General features: G+C 43.0%; 1 protein-coding gene across 1 annotated transcript; it reads left to right on the forward strand.

The window, feature by feature from the left end:
• The first annotated feature begins 9,024 nt into the window (after positions 1 to 9,024).
• Positions 9,025 to 12,809, forward strand: LOC136477066 (malate dehydrogenase [NADP] 1, chloroplastic). Its single transcript, XM_066475083.1, has 14 exons — positions 9,025 to 9,213; positions 9,327 to 9,417; positions 10,243 to 10,329; positions 10,431 to 10,515; positions 10,835 to 11,016; positions 11,287 to 11,357; positions 11,440 to 11,530; positions 11,620 to 11,694; positions 11,781 to 11,882; positions 11,971 to 12,093; positions 12,176 to 12,244; positions 12,329 to 12,397; positions 12,490 to 12,543; positions 12,632 to 12,809. The coding sequence occupies exons 1-14, from the start codon at positions 9,065 to 9,067 to the stop codon at positions 12,683 to 12,685; spliced, it is 1,302 nt and encodes a 433-aa protein (XP_066331180.1). The 5' UTR covers positions 9,025 to 9,064; the 3' UTR covers positions 12,686 to 12,809.
• Positions 12,810 to 14,381: the final 1,572 nt, after the last annotated feature.

The following is a 14,381-nucleotide window of genomic DNA, read 5'->3' on the forward strand; positions in this document are numbered from 1 at the left end:
TAGTTTGATTGGTACCTCAACTAAATGCAGGTACTTCTTTCTTCACCCTAGCTAGGTTCCTCGGTCGCTAAGCCGTCACTTGCCCTTCACCCTTGCTTAGTACCTCGAAGCCTTTCCTTGCTATCTTCACCATCTCAAGCCATCAAGTCATACTTGGTGTTGAATCATTTATTAAGATCATTTGTATAATTATCTTTCAATATAGCAAGCTCTAAAAAGTGAGACCATTCCATATGAATCCCTCATGTCTCATTAATTATTTCTCAACATGCTTGCTTTCATATGAGTCATCGAAATCTCACAATGAATAAGCCTTGCATGAGTTACATTTGCATCGTTGTCTTGTATTTGAACTAGATTGTTTATACAACAACACATCATTTTGGCTTTCATTAAATACATGTAAGATAACTCATTTCATGTCCAATACTTAGCAACCGGGTTAGATCTTTAATCATGTTGTTATTCAATCATCCAAAACCCACTAAAGGACTTGATGCACTTTCACCTGCCATGCTTGTGGAAGAAGTGGAAGAAAGAAAGAGAAAGATCAACTGCAAAATTTTGCAAGTTCAGAGTGGAGAAAGAAACACACCGCACCCCCTTCTTCTATGAAGCAATGGTGATGATTCGCATGGCAACGTCGACTTCCCTAGGCGCATATTTCCCATAGCCTCACCTCGTAGCGTACCCAACGCGTCCATTCAATGGTGACCATTCGCATGGCAGCGTCAAGTTCCAAAGGCACGTATTTCATGTCGCTTGGCCTGGCAGCGTACCCAATGCATCCAAAAACATTAGAAAAGCAACCACCACAATTGTCATCAATTAGGAGTGTGATTCACACGTAAGAACACGTCGTACCCAACAGTGATGTTGTGGGCTACGTGCCGTCAAGATCGCGTCCAACATCCAAGATCAAGTGGCACAGTGCACTGTGTGGCCAGACGATGCTCTTTAAATAACTAGAAAACAAAGTTTCATTACAATAACTCCTCAATCAAATTCCCCCCAAAAAACTCCTAATCAATCAACTTACATCGCGCTGTCCACACTCCGTACCTCCATCCACGCCGGCAATAATGGCGGTGAGGCGGCACCCCACGTCGTTGACGGTGCTCCCTACTGAGGTGCAAATTGAGATCGTGCGGCCACCTCGCTGCGACCTTGGTGTGGCCTATGGACAACCTCCATAGCCTATGGGCAATGTGCTCATCCATGCACCGCATCTGCGATGACCCCACCGTCGGTCGGTGCATGGCAGTGGATCGGTGCAGATGCGGGGCGAGGTCACCGAACAACCGCGTCAACTACTTTGCCCTCCTTGCTAGGCTGACCCAAGTCGACAACCCGGAGGCTTGCTTGCTCACTAGGATACAAACCGTATTTACAGAAAACCACAGCCCCTGACCATGCCTCGACTATCTCACCCACGCCGTCAATGGCAGACACAATATGGCGGCCTATCTGGTCACCATATTCCTCTATAGGCACAATGGCGGTGCCAGCGACGATAACACTATGAGACGGTACGTAAGATGAGTCGAGGGCGAGGAAGAATCATGGGCGATGGCGGCGAGCGATGATGATGGCCAACAAGTAGGCAGCTAAGCAACAAGGGGTGTTAGCTGTGCCGCGAGGTGGCCGCGAACGTGATCCAGGAAATGACGTGGTGGCCCAACAAGTGGCCGCCGCCACCGGCACAGGTGTGCTGCGATCTTCCGCGCGCAAGCGACGACTGCGGCATTCCAAAAGGATGGGAACGAAGGACTCTGTTTTGCAGCGAGGACTATAGGCTTCGCCGTGAAATTATTTTGTTCAAACAGGCAATTGGAATATGAAACTAATTCATTCTTTACATGCGAGAGTGAATTAGTTAGGTTTTGATTTTCTGTATAAGTGTTCTACTACAATACTCTTCAATATTAATGTTCTACTATAGTACTCCGTAATTCAATATAAGTGTTCTACTATGAATTAGTTAGGAAACTACTCTGTAATTCAATATAAGTGTTCTACTACAGTACTCTTCGCGCTACTAACGCTGAACCACCGTATGAAATGGCGACGGGAGCTATCACACCATTGAGAATTGATGTTTAATTCTAGATTCATCGCATAACAGAGTTCATCTGATCAAGTCCCACGTCATATTTTTTTTGTGAGGAATTAAATTAAAAGCCAAGCAGAAGATAGTACACGTGACCACGTCCCTTTATTAAAAAGCGAAGCAGAGGAGCCATTGGTGTTGAAATGTTATTGTAACACCACAGTCATGCATGTGTGCACCAAATAAATAATTCAATTTACAAACAAAACAAAGATGGCACACTAGTTTAGCTGAAATAATGACAACATTCATTATTGAGGAAATCAACATGCCTATAGACAAACAAACAATATTGGTCCACTTAAAATGCATGACAGAGAGATGCATCAAATGCAACTTTATTTACTGCTCTGCTAATGAATCCAAGAACAAGAGAACATAAGAAAGATAAAATGGTCTGCAGGTGAACTCTTTTTTAACGCTACGTCTAACATACCAAAAGACACGGGTAATGATGATATGAACTCTTATGCGGTCCATGTCATATGCGATGATTGTTCTATCCTCCCCTACAAAGAAAATCATATTCCATTCTGGGTGTACTCGGTAACCCAATCCAAGAAACAAAATCTAATATTAATCATTCCAAACAGGATCAACGTGTTGACCATATGCTTCAATGTCTAATTATTAGTACCATAGTCTTCAAGGATCCAGATTGAAAGCTTGGAATCATTGGGACCAGCAACAGTACATACACACAAGTGACCCTGAGCTTGATGCATGGAGTATTGAAGACCACTAGGAATATCAATTTTCCTCTATGTGTTTCCCTCCATATCCATATCAAGTATCATAGATTACCCCCCAGAGTGGCCCATAATGTGCTGACAACCGTTAAGAAATACACTTGGTTGTTTGTAAAATGTCACATCATTATCCTCGCCCTATTTAGATTCCTTATAGATCCATGCTGCAGTTCAGATGAGTAGATCTCCACACCTGCGCATAAACCGTCGACATCCACATACTCAATCACATGGAAGTGCAAGGAGGCTATCAGATCAAACCCTAAGCGAGCCTCACCAACAGAATGGCCAACATCATGGGTGCTAGGCTGCAGTATATTAAACTTCTGGGTCATTGGATTACAAACAACATAGCGGTATCCATCAGCCCCAAGGCACCATCATAGGATGAGGCCGTTGCAGCAATCTGAGACAGCTACATTGTCAGGATTGAAGGGCAAGAATTCGAGGGAGGGGCGTACACCAGAGACGCTGGTGAAGTTTCGATTGTCGTTCTCATTGTCGTAGAAGAAGCTGGCCACGGTCTGGGACAACACCTGACGATTGTCGGAGATGAGGCGCTTCTAGGAGCGACAGACACATTTGCAGGAGAACAAGGAGTAGGTGGGGAGGCGGCGGAGGATCTCCAGAACAACATCCTCTGTGAGGTTGGCCAGTGCGTTCCTGTTGTTGGGGGCCGCCTCCATTTCGAAGAGCCTGCGATCGTCATTGTGTAGTAGGATGAGAGCTTCCTTAGTAATGAGATCACTAAAGAGGAAAATAATCCGACAAAGATCCATCAGTGAAGTGTGAAAGCATATCCTTGCCTTTGGATCTGGCGGTGGCGCGGCGCGAGGCGTGCGATGGTTCACACAAATTGCGAGAGGAACAATGCGTCGGTCGTGCGGGAGGTGTCGGTGACGTGGCGCGAGGCGTGCAATGTTCACATAAACTGGGAGAGAGGAACAATACGCTGACCTTGAAGATGGAGAAGTGGAAGTACTATGGAGTAATATTGGTGATGCAACTGTGTTGTGGGTAGTCGGGAAATGAGGAAATAACTCACGCAGAATTTACTACCGCCGGTAGACCAAACGGTCGTGTAGGGCCGGCGGCCAGAACGACTATCCCAATCGGCTCGGCTTTTCATGCGACGGAGAAAATACCATTGCCGCTGCCGCATCTATTGTTAACCCGTGGGTGGTAGAAGTTTCAACGGCCGGTTTCCTTCCCTATGAGGCTTCCCTATCAGTCCAACTGGCTGTGGAAGTATGACATCATCGCTTCTATCGCTACGGCTGTGAAAGCGACGACAGTGATAAATCAATCTGTAGTAGTGATGGCAGTCTCATGTCTCGAAACAAATTTCAAAACAACAAATACAACAAGGAAACCATTGCAAACCATAGAATTAACCAAAGCATGAATGAGTGCTAACTTAGGAATTACATAGAATTATTGAAAGGATAGATGACCATTTTTAAACAACAAATACAAGGAAATCAGATAATTAAGTTGACCATTTTTAAACAATAGCACTCTCACAAGGTCAACACACAGATCTCATCCCTTAACCTATCACTCGTCTAGGCAAACACTGCTCTTGTTATACAGGACATCTTTTGGGCAATAGAGTTTTTAACTCAAATAAGTGTTTATCATGCTGTTAAAAAAATAATGAGATCACGGCTATATTTCACACAACTTCAGCTCTATTGTCATTACTGAAACCTAGGGATACTTAGGATGTTTGCTTTGCCTGATAGTGAAGGAATAATATTTCACCGCTATATTTTACAGTTTCCTATAGTGTAGTGCATGTTTCTCTTTGTTAATAGTCAGTGACACCTCGACTTTCACTGACATATTTAATATTCATACTTGAGCTATTTGACCATTTGGGATCTCTAATCATTCTAAATGATTCATGGCACATTATTTGCTTCTAAGTGGAAAAGAAGACAACGAAATACTGCCGGAGGAAAACAATATGCTTAGGCACCTAAATTTACTCTGATTTCTGATAATTACCAAAGAGCAGCTTGTATGAAAGGATACCTGCACCCCTTGGGTGCCTTTTGGCCTCTTTCTCAGGAACATCTTACAACCTATCTTGTAAGTGTCATCGTTATAGAAGAAAGTCCCTTGTGATGATAGAATATCTGCAAACTCACTGTCAGTTTGCAAAAAAATCTGCATCTTCCACGATGACCCATGGCAAGTTATCACGGACATAATGGGTAGCATCTTTGCCATTATGGCCATCAAGCACCTAAACAGGAATCAAAGCGGGTGAGAGAATAGAAACATAGGATATGGATTATTTCATATTCCTGCAAGTATGAAACTACAGGGAAGCAAATCTCTAACTCGTGATGCTACAAGGGGTTAACACACACAAACTCCTAATTTAAGAAAAGGTACGGATTTTTTTTTGCTATGCTGAGCACATTCTAGCATGAGTGCATCAAAATTTACAATGAAGGTAGATATATAGCTTCATAAGAACCAAAAGCCATATGCTTTCCTTGTTGAAGGAATTGGATATTTAAAAGTGGACAGGTAATTACCTCAGCAGGAAATTACTTCCATCATTAGTTCTAGCCAAAATTATTTCAGATCAGAGTGCACACATGGGCATCTTCCATGTAATCAAGACCTCCAATATTATTAGACCACTCCACTGACCGGATGAACGGTACAAAGTAGTTCAGCTTAGTTTGCTTGAATCAAACAGACACTGTGTTCTCACACTCTCTCTCCATCTGCACATTATCCAAAAAGGATTAGAGCCTAGCGAAAAAGATAAACAACTTATCCTCACAAACAAACACACGCACACACTCTCTCTCTCTCTCACTCACTCACTCACTCACAGAACTCCATCCGACTCATCCTCATCCACTGTCTCCCAACATAACCGTGATAGGTGTTGGGGTAGTACGCCGCAGCCCGCAGGGCAGGTGCTGTGCCTGGAGCTTGTGCCGATGCTTGGGGGGCGGTTCTTGCTGCCCATCGCCAGCGCCAGTGGAGCGGAGGCCGGCTCGGTGAGGGACGCAGAGAATGGCAGTCGCTGCAACCATGGTGGCGTGTGGTGGCGCCGCTTGCCGCAGCTTGCTCGAATCGCTCAACGAGTAAGCCTCTCGGACGGACGCGACTGCGTGCGGTCCTCACCAAGCGGTCTTCTCCCCCGGCGGTGGCTGCAGAGGAGCCTTCCTCGTCGGCGGCATGAGCACCGGGGCACGGATGGTGGCGGCGTGCAGCACGACGACGCCGGCAATCGAGGCAAGCAGATTCGCGGCTGGGGCTCCCGCATCGACGGCGGGTTGGCCCCTGACGCAGCCGGGGCTCGCGCATCGACGGCGGGTCAGCCCATTTCTCCTCGCTATGCTCGGCGACACCCTCAACAACGGCGGCGGCTACCCGAGTTGCATGTAAGGGAGACGATCGGCAACGTGGGTCCGAGGCAGATTTCATCCCGGGTCGGGCGGACTCGGCGGGGAGCTCCTCTCTCAGGCAGCCACGGTGTTGGGGAAGGAGGATGGGCAAGCAGCAAGAGGAAGGAGAGAGAGAGGCAGTCAGGCGGATGTGCGGGGAGCCGGCGGGCGACCTCCGAGCGCGAAGGCAATGGGTGGACGTAGGGATGAAAACGGTCGGAAACGGTCGAAAACGGTATTACAGTATAGAAAACGAAAACGGTCGGTTCGAGATATTTCTATATTTTAGCAATTAAAGAGTATAAAAATGGTTGAAAATGGTTGCGAAACCAATTGAAAATGACAATTTTTTATGTTTGGCAAAATTCAGAAACGATATCATAATATAGAAAACGGTATCATAATATAGAAAACAAAAACGGTCGGTTCGAAATATTTCCGTACCGTTTTCATCCTGAGGTGGACTGTTTGACTGATTTGTGCGAGTATTGTCGGAAAAAATAGGATTTATAAGTCAAACTAGCTCAAACCCAAATAAACACGACGAAGGTCGTTAACAAAATTTCAGCAATATATTAATAGCATATAAGCCCGCATATCAGGTCTTGTCGCCTTAAAAATATCATATTTCTCTTATATGATGTCGAATAAGAATATATTTTATAAAAAGTTACAGTTTTGAGTTTTTCTATTTAAGATCGTTAAGATGCTAAAAAATAATACAAAAATTTTAGCAACACATTAATCACGAATCAAGGCTTATCGTCTTAGAAAAGTCATCTCTCTTTTTAGGATGTTAAATAAAAATACATTTTATATAAAAAATATAGCTCTCGATGAAACCTACGTGAGTTTTTTCATTTGAGTTTATTAAGATGCTCAGCAGCATGTTAATCACGTACCAGGGCTTGTTACATTAGACAAATCATGTCTTTCTTGTATGTGTCAACAGAATTGATATTTTTACATGAAAATTGTAGCACTCGAGGAGTCTACAACTTTTTAGTTTTGAATTTTTTCATTTGAGATCATCAAAATGCTAAAAAATACTATAAAATTTTAGCATATTGATCACATGTTAGGACTTGTCATATTAGCAAAATCATATCTTTCTTGTATAGCATCATGTAACGATGATTATTATGAAAGTTGTAGTTTTCGATGAGATTTATAACTTTCTAGTTTTGAGTTTTTTTTTTAATTTTGAGGTTCTGAAGATGCTTACCTCAATTTAAAAAAAACCCCCAAAACCAGAAAGTTTGTGGATCTAAGCGAAAACTACAACTTTCATATAATAATAATCATCTTTACACGACGTCATAGAAGAAATATATGATTTTTCCATAAAATGACAAGCTCTAGTACGTGATTAATAAGTTGCTGAAACTTTATAGTATTTTTGGAGCATTTTAACGATGTCAAATGAAAAAACTCAAAACTAAGTTGTAGATCTCATCGAGTGCTACCATTTTCATATAAAAGTATCTTTTTTTTACACCATACAAGAAATATATGATTTCTCTAAGGTGACAAATCCTGACACACGATTAATATGCGGCTGAAATTTTATATTATTTTTTATCATCGTAACGACCTCGAATGGAAAAACTCAAAACTAACTTTATTTGACATCATACAAGAGAGAGATAATTTTTCTAAGTCAACAAACTCGATCTCATACACACGATTAATATACTACCAAAACTTTATATTATTGTTTTATTATCTTAATGACCTCAAATAATAAAAAAATTTGATTCAAGAAAGTTATAGATTTTACAAAAAACTACAATTTTCATATAAAATTCATCTTCATCCAGTGTTGTATAGGAAACATACGATTTTCTTAAGTTGGAGCCTTGCCATGTCATTCTGGGTGGCACAACAAAGTAGAAAACCAGAGTAGGGTCTAAGATGTTGGAAGAACATACCATGCGAAAGCAAATTGCTTCTGAAAATGTAGTTTAAAGTTTCATCTGTTTGGTTATCGCTCTATTATTTTTCCCCTATATAGGCCAAGCCAAACAAAAATGTTGTTTTAATATAGACAACATGATCATATCGTAATCTTAATTCAGATTTCTAATGGATCTAAACGGTTGTATTCCTTGTAATTTATTGTACAAATGAAGACCTATATCGGTTATGTTTCAATGCTAGCAACTTCATCGACATACAGGGCTCATATTAGTCAAAAAAAAAAAAAAAGAACTGTCTACATTTTGCATGGCTTCAAACCAAAGATCTCACACTTTGCCAAATTTTTGCCACTGCTGCTAAACGAACCGTTGGTTCTTGTAACGATGAGAAGTTGTACCATCACACTCTTTCAAAAGACGGAGGAGGCCGACTTACAGACTCAGGCCCTGGCAGGACCGCAGGAAAGGCACTGAACAAAGATGATCGTGGGAGAATAACCTCTCTTTTTTTTCTGCCTTTGCAATGTCCCCGTCTCTCAAGTAGTTTCGGTGTGGCTTTGTTTTAAAAGGGAACCAAATCTGTCAATGAGTCGATCTTTTAAAAAGAAAAATGCTGCCTGTACAGTGTAAACTGAGGTTCTCCACTTCCTTCCAGCAACGAAAATGACTTCGTTGTCAGTGTTAACCACCAGGATAGCAGGCGTGTGGACGTACAAGCTGCCGAACAATCGCTGTCGCGCGACGTGTCCCGCGGCGGGCGGTCCGGCTCGCGTTGCCGCTAATCCAATTCCTACGCGCGCTACTGCATACATCTCCTCCACTCCCTCCCCCCTCCCCTCCTATCCATCCGGCATCTGCTCCAGCTCCACCATGGGCCTCTCAACAGCTTACTCCCCAGTGGGATCGCACCTCGCTCCGGCGCCTCTCGGCGCCGGCGCCGCGCACCGTCGCTCCGCCCAGCCCCACCGCCCGCGCCGGGCCCTGCTCGCCACCGTCCGATGCTCCGTCGATGCTGCCAAGTGAGTATTTCTTTTTTTGCGTATTTCAACTCACGCCTAACCCGGATGTGGACATGAATGCGTGCCAGCAGCTAGGCTGACTAACCGCATACATACGTTGGTGAGAACCGCAGGCAGGTGCAGGACGGCGTGGCCACGGCGGAGGCGCCGCCGTCGCGGAAGGACTGCTTCGGGGTCTTCTGCACCACCTACGACCTCAAGGCGGTGAGTCCCTCCGGCCTCCGCCTCAGGTGGTGGTCCTCCTCCCTCCCCCGGTCCCTCCCCGTGTGTTCGCTGAAATGCTCCATCGGCTTTTGCCTTTTGCCTCAAACTCAAAGTAGAAACCCTTTTCCACCTAAAGCTAGCAGCGTTGCTTTTCTCTAAAAAAAAGGCTAGCAGCGTTGTTGGTGTCATGGTGTGGACCGTTGGACGTGTGGTGGATATATGCTACGATACCGGATAGCTAGCACACATACCAACAGCTTGCGTTAGGCCTTCCGCAGTGTGTAGGCGGTGCTCAAAAAATAATGGGCCCCACGACCAAGAATAGGCGCCGGTGTTTCCTATGTTGCAGTGTGGTGCAGCTTATAGCATCACTTATAGGGCCCACTAGATATAGTAAAAAAATCAATAAAGAAAGGTAAAGGACATCAGATTGATGGGTGGCAGGAAAGAGGCATGCAGAGTTTTCACTTGTTGAGCAGCACCGGCACAGAAGCATCGACACAAGAAATCTTTCTTTAATGTTTGGGGATCGCCGCAACTACCTCCGGGTTTTTCTGGCATCACTCGGTTTTGGGTATCGCTAGCCACAGTGGTAGAAGAAATTTCTCTCACGTGTGTGGGCATCACTCTCGGCTCACACTGCGCAAGGCCTAGGCCTCTATAAATATCACCACCAAACCAGAGCGCAGGGTGGAGTGCCAGCGTCATGGAGAGCGCTGCACTGCACGCTACTGCTTGACTTCTATGCTGCTTGTATATGTCATCATATAGTACAGTACTAACAATCTGTCATCCGTGCCGTTGAATGGACTGTGACATGTGCAGGATGACAAGACCAAGTCATGGAAGAAGCTAGTGAGCGTTGCTGTTTCAGGCGCAGCTGGGATGATATCAAACCACCTGCTGTTCAAAGTAAGTAATCTTTTACTGACTCTACTTGTTTCCTATCTAGATTCTAGAGTGGCAGTATTATATTGTTGACCATTCATTTTAACACACAACAAATAATCCAGCTTGCCTCTGGTGAGGTTTTCGGACAAGACCAACCAATAGCACTTAAGTTACTCGGCTCAGAGAGATCGTTTCAAGCTCTCGAAGGTGAATGACTGCTTCTTCTTTCTGCCTTGCTTGCTATCTGAGAAGAAGATTCAATTCCTATTTGCTACTCACTCCATTCCAAATCGCAAGTCGTTTTGATTTTCTAGATACATAGTTTTTGCTATGCACCTAGATATATCTAGATACATAGTAAAAATTACGTATCTAGAAAAGTTAAAATCCCTTGTAATTTGGAACGGAGGGAGTACATAGCTTAAGTTTCAAGCTGCCCTAACAACTTCCAGTGTTGTACTCTCTGATATCAATGGATGACAACGAATATTTATCACTTGTTCCTCATTTGCTCTTGCAACTGTAGGTGTAGCGATGGAACTGGAGGACTCGCTGTATCCATTGCTGAGGGAAGTCAGCATTGGTATAGATCCTTACGAGGTCTTTGAAGATATAGATTGGGCCCTTCTTATTGGTGCTAAGCCCCGAGGTCCTGGCATGGAGCGAGCTGCGTTACTGGATATCAATGGTCAAATCTTTGCTGATCAGGTTTCTTTTGCACTCTGTTCCTCCTTTCTTCTCAAGTACTATGTCACCAAATTGTAAGAAATCCTCTCAGGAAAGGTGCCAAGAAGCATTTCTGAAACTTCACCCTCAAATTTGAAGGATTCCTAAGCATAGAACCTGCAAATTGCCAAAACCAGAAACCAAGTACAAATTTGAGTAAAGCAGAAACCAAGTATAAATTTGAGTAAAGCGCACAAAAAACAACAGAGTAACTGTATTCTTGTTATGATCTGAAATTTTGAATTGTGTCAGGGGAAAGCACTTAATGCCGTGGCCTCGCGGAACGTGAAAGTCTTAGTTGTTGGAAATCCATGTAACACTAAGTACGGACACTTGTATGTTTCACCAAGTATTAACGATTTTATGCCATCACCATGTCTTAGTTGTGGCTTGCCCTTGATGCAGTGCGTTGATTTGCTTGAAAAATGCTCCAAACATACCAGCAAAAAATTTTCATGCACTGACAAGGTTGGATGAAAATAGAGCAAAGTGCCAGGTGACTGACGTTGAACCTTTATTATGTCTCGTCCTTCCATTCCAAACAGGAAAACAGATTAAGAAATCACACACAATCTCCTTTTGTAGCTAGCACTGAAAGCAGGTGTATTTTATGACAAAGTATCAAACGTGACTATTTGGGGGAACCATTCGACAACTCAGGTGAAGATTTGATTATAAATTAAATGAGCAGACTATTTTGCAGACACATTTCTTCGCTGATGGTTGGCACTAACTTCTCTGTGTAGGTTCCTGATTTCTTGAATGCCAAAATTGATGGAAGACCAGTGAAAGAAGTCATTAAGGATACCAAGTGGTTAGAAGAAGAGTTCACCATGACAGTTCAAAAGGTATGTGCAATACATTTGAAGTTGTCTGCAACTCCAGAAATTAAGTCAAGGTTGTACCATAATTCGTTTCATTCCTATATCTAAACAGCGTGGAGGTGTGCTAATCAAAAAATGGGGCAGATCTTCAGCTGCATCAACCGCTGTTTCAATAGCGGATGCTATTAAATCCCTTGTAACTCCTACCCCAGAAGGCGATTGGTTCTCTACAGGGGTAAGTTTTGAGGCCTTTGAATTGATCAAAGCTTTGTTTCGGCATTCCTCTAATGGAAAAAGCAACAACAACAAAAAAACAGGTTTACACGACTGGAAATCCTTATGGCATAGCAGAGGATATCGTGTTCAGCATGCCATGCAGATCGAAGGTACGATCTACAAATCAAACTGTCCTGATTATTTTTGTCCTAAGATAAGGTACCACTCCGATGATCATAAAATTCTTCCAACAGGGTGACGGTGATTACGAACTAGTTACTGATGTGTCAATGGACGATTTTCTCTGGGAACGGATTAAAAAGGTAAGGGTTATAGGAACTTCCGTCACTGATATGCTGAGAATATAAGCAGCATATAGATTTCACCCTAACAGTCGACCCTGCAATATTTTCAGAGTGAAGCTGAATTGCTTGCTGAGAAGAAATGTGTTGCCCATCTTACAGGAGAGGTAAGTCACTGTGACGTATTTTAGCTTAAAAAAGAGAGAAATCGTGACGGAAAGGTTTGGCTTAGCCGTTTCTATTTGTGCAATGCAGGGGAATGCATTTTGTGATCTTCCGGAGGATACCATGCTACCAGGAGAAGTGTAGTTTAGTTACAGAAGCAATAGCAGGGGAATGCATTTGTCTATACGATAGCTGAGACTTGAGAGAAACAGCTGCTTGCAAAATGCAGCAACTACTTTTATTTATATATATACACAGAGTTTATAAATACGATAGCAGAGCGGCTGTGTGCTGTGCGCGCATGCTGTTCGCGCTGCGCCCGTGACCGTCCTAACCTGGTCTTTCTTGGGCCGCGCAATCGCCCGTGGTTCTACTTCCGCGATCGCTCGCATGTGGTCCTGCAACCGTCTTTACGGGCTTTTTGACGTGCACGTATATTTATCTTAATCTACCTATACGTTAAAGTGGATTAGAGTTAAATTAAATTAAATTAAATTTCAATCCACTTCAACATATGTGGATTGAAGTGGATACACATACATCTAAACAAGGATGCTATTTTTGTTTTTTTGGCCACACCGCTTTCGCTCCCGTGTTGCGCTTCTATTATTGAGTTACAACTCTCTTTATAGTATTTACTGTCGAGATCTGGTATAGTTACAGTCTTGTGTTTGGTTTGTCTCTCCGCTCATTTGCAAGTGTTGTAACTTTTGTTTTTTCTCCACATTTGGTTACAACTGCGTTATTTTGTAGTTACCACGTGTTATATGGGCGGTTACAATCTTATTGGCCCCGTTCGGATGGTATGGTTCTGGAGGAATTTAGATGGTTTGGAGGAATCCTGGAGGAATTTGTGAGAGGAAAACACTGTTCCGGATGAAAAAAAGAAACGGATCAAGCCGAGTTTAAGGGCACGCGAACAGGGCGTAACTCTGTTTTTCCCTCGTGCCAACATTTAGCGCAGCGACACATTAGGTTGATGATAAAACCACACGTGGCCAGGCGAAGCAATGCCAAATACGCGCCTACAGAACCTGACGCGGCGAGGCGAACCAATGCCACCGCATCGCGTGCGATGCATAAACAGAGATCCCTGATACAACCTTGACTTTCCTAATTTTTCTAAGACGAGTAGGCCCGATACACGATTAATATACCGTCGAAACTTTATATTATTTTTTAGCATCTTAATTACCTCAAATAAAAAATATCTTGATACTAGAAAATTGTAGATGTAATAAAAGCTACAATTTTTATATAATAGTCATCTTCATGGACTTATAGAAAACAAACATTTTTTTAAGGTAGAGTCTTGCCATGTCATTCTGGGTGCGCAGAAATTAAAACCGAAGCAGGGTATAAAGTGTTACGAACCATGCAAAAGCAAATTGCTTCTGAAACTATAGTTTAAAGTTTCACCCGTCTGGTTAACGCTCTATTTTTTTCTTTTACATCAGAAACACCTTTTTCTATTATGACGTGTTAGCGGGCTATATAGGCCAAGCCAAACAAAATGTTTTTTAATATATACCACATGACCAAAGCATAATCTTAAGGCTGTGTTTGGAACGTAGGATTTTCAAAGGAATTTCAAAAGGAATCAGTTTTCCTATACTTTTGACTCCGTAGCAGTGTTTGAGGATTGCTTCGTTCCTTTCTATATGAAAGTTTCCTGCACCTGTACGTTTCGGAAGAAAACAAAAATCCACTGCAATCTCATGTTTATTTTTCCTTCGCGAAGTCCGAGATGAATCTCAGACTGGCTGCAAGTTTATCACGTTCGTGCCACTGTGGATGCCTAAACTATAACGCATTTAAAAGAGATCAATGTTGATCTATG

Source organism: Miscanthus floridulus, chromosome 8 (assembly GCF_019320115.1).
Source record: "Miscanthus floridulus cultivar M001 chromosome 8, ASM1932011v1, whole genome shotgun sequence".
Classification (NCBI taxonomy): Eukaryota; Viridiplantae; Streptophyta; class Magnoliopsida; order Poales; family Poaceae; genus Miscanthus; species Miscanthus floridulus.

What these genes read in the sequence shown, in the direction of transcription:
- LOC136477066 (XM_066475083.1), top strand. Translation starts at nt 9,065, where the DNA reads ATGGGCCTCTCAACAGCTTACTCCCCAGTGGGATCGCACCTCGCTCCG. An exon ending in CAAACCACCTGCTGTTCAAA is followed by an intron (nt 10,330 to 10,430) that starts GTAAGTAATCTT and finishes CAAATAATCCAG; the next exon opens with CTTGCCTCTGGTGAGGTTTT. An exon ending in AAAATAGAGCAAAGTGCCAG is followed by an intron (nt 11,531 to 11,619) that starts GTGACTGACGTT and finishes CTCCTTTTGTAG; the next exon opens with CTAGCACTGAAAGCAGGTGT.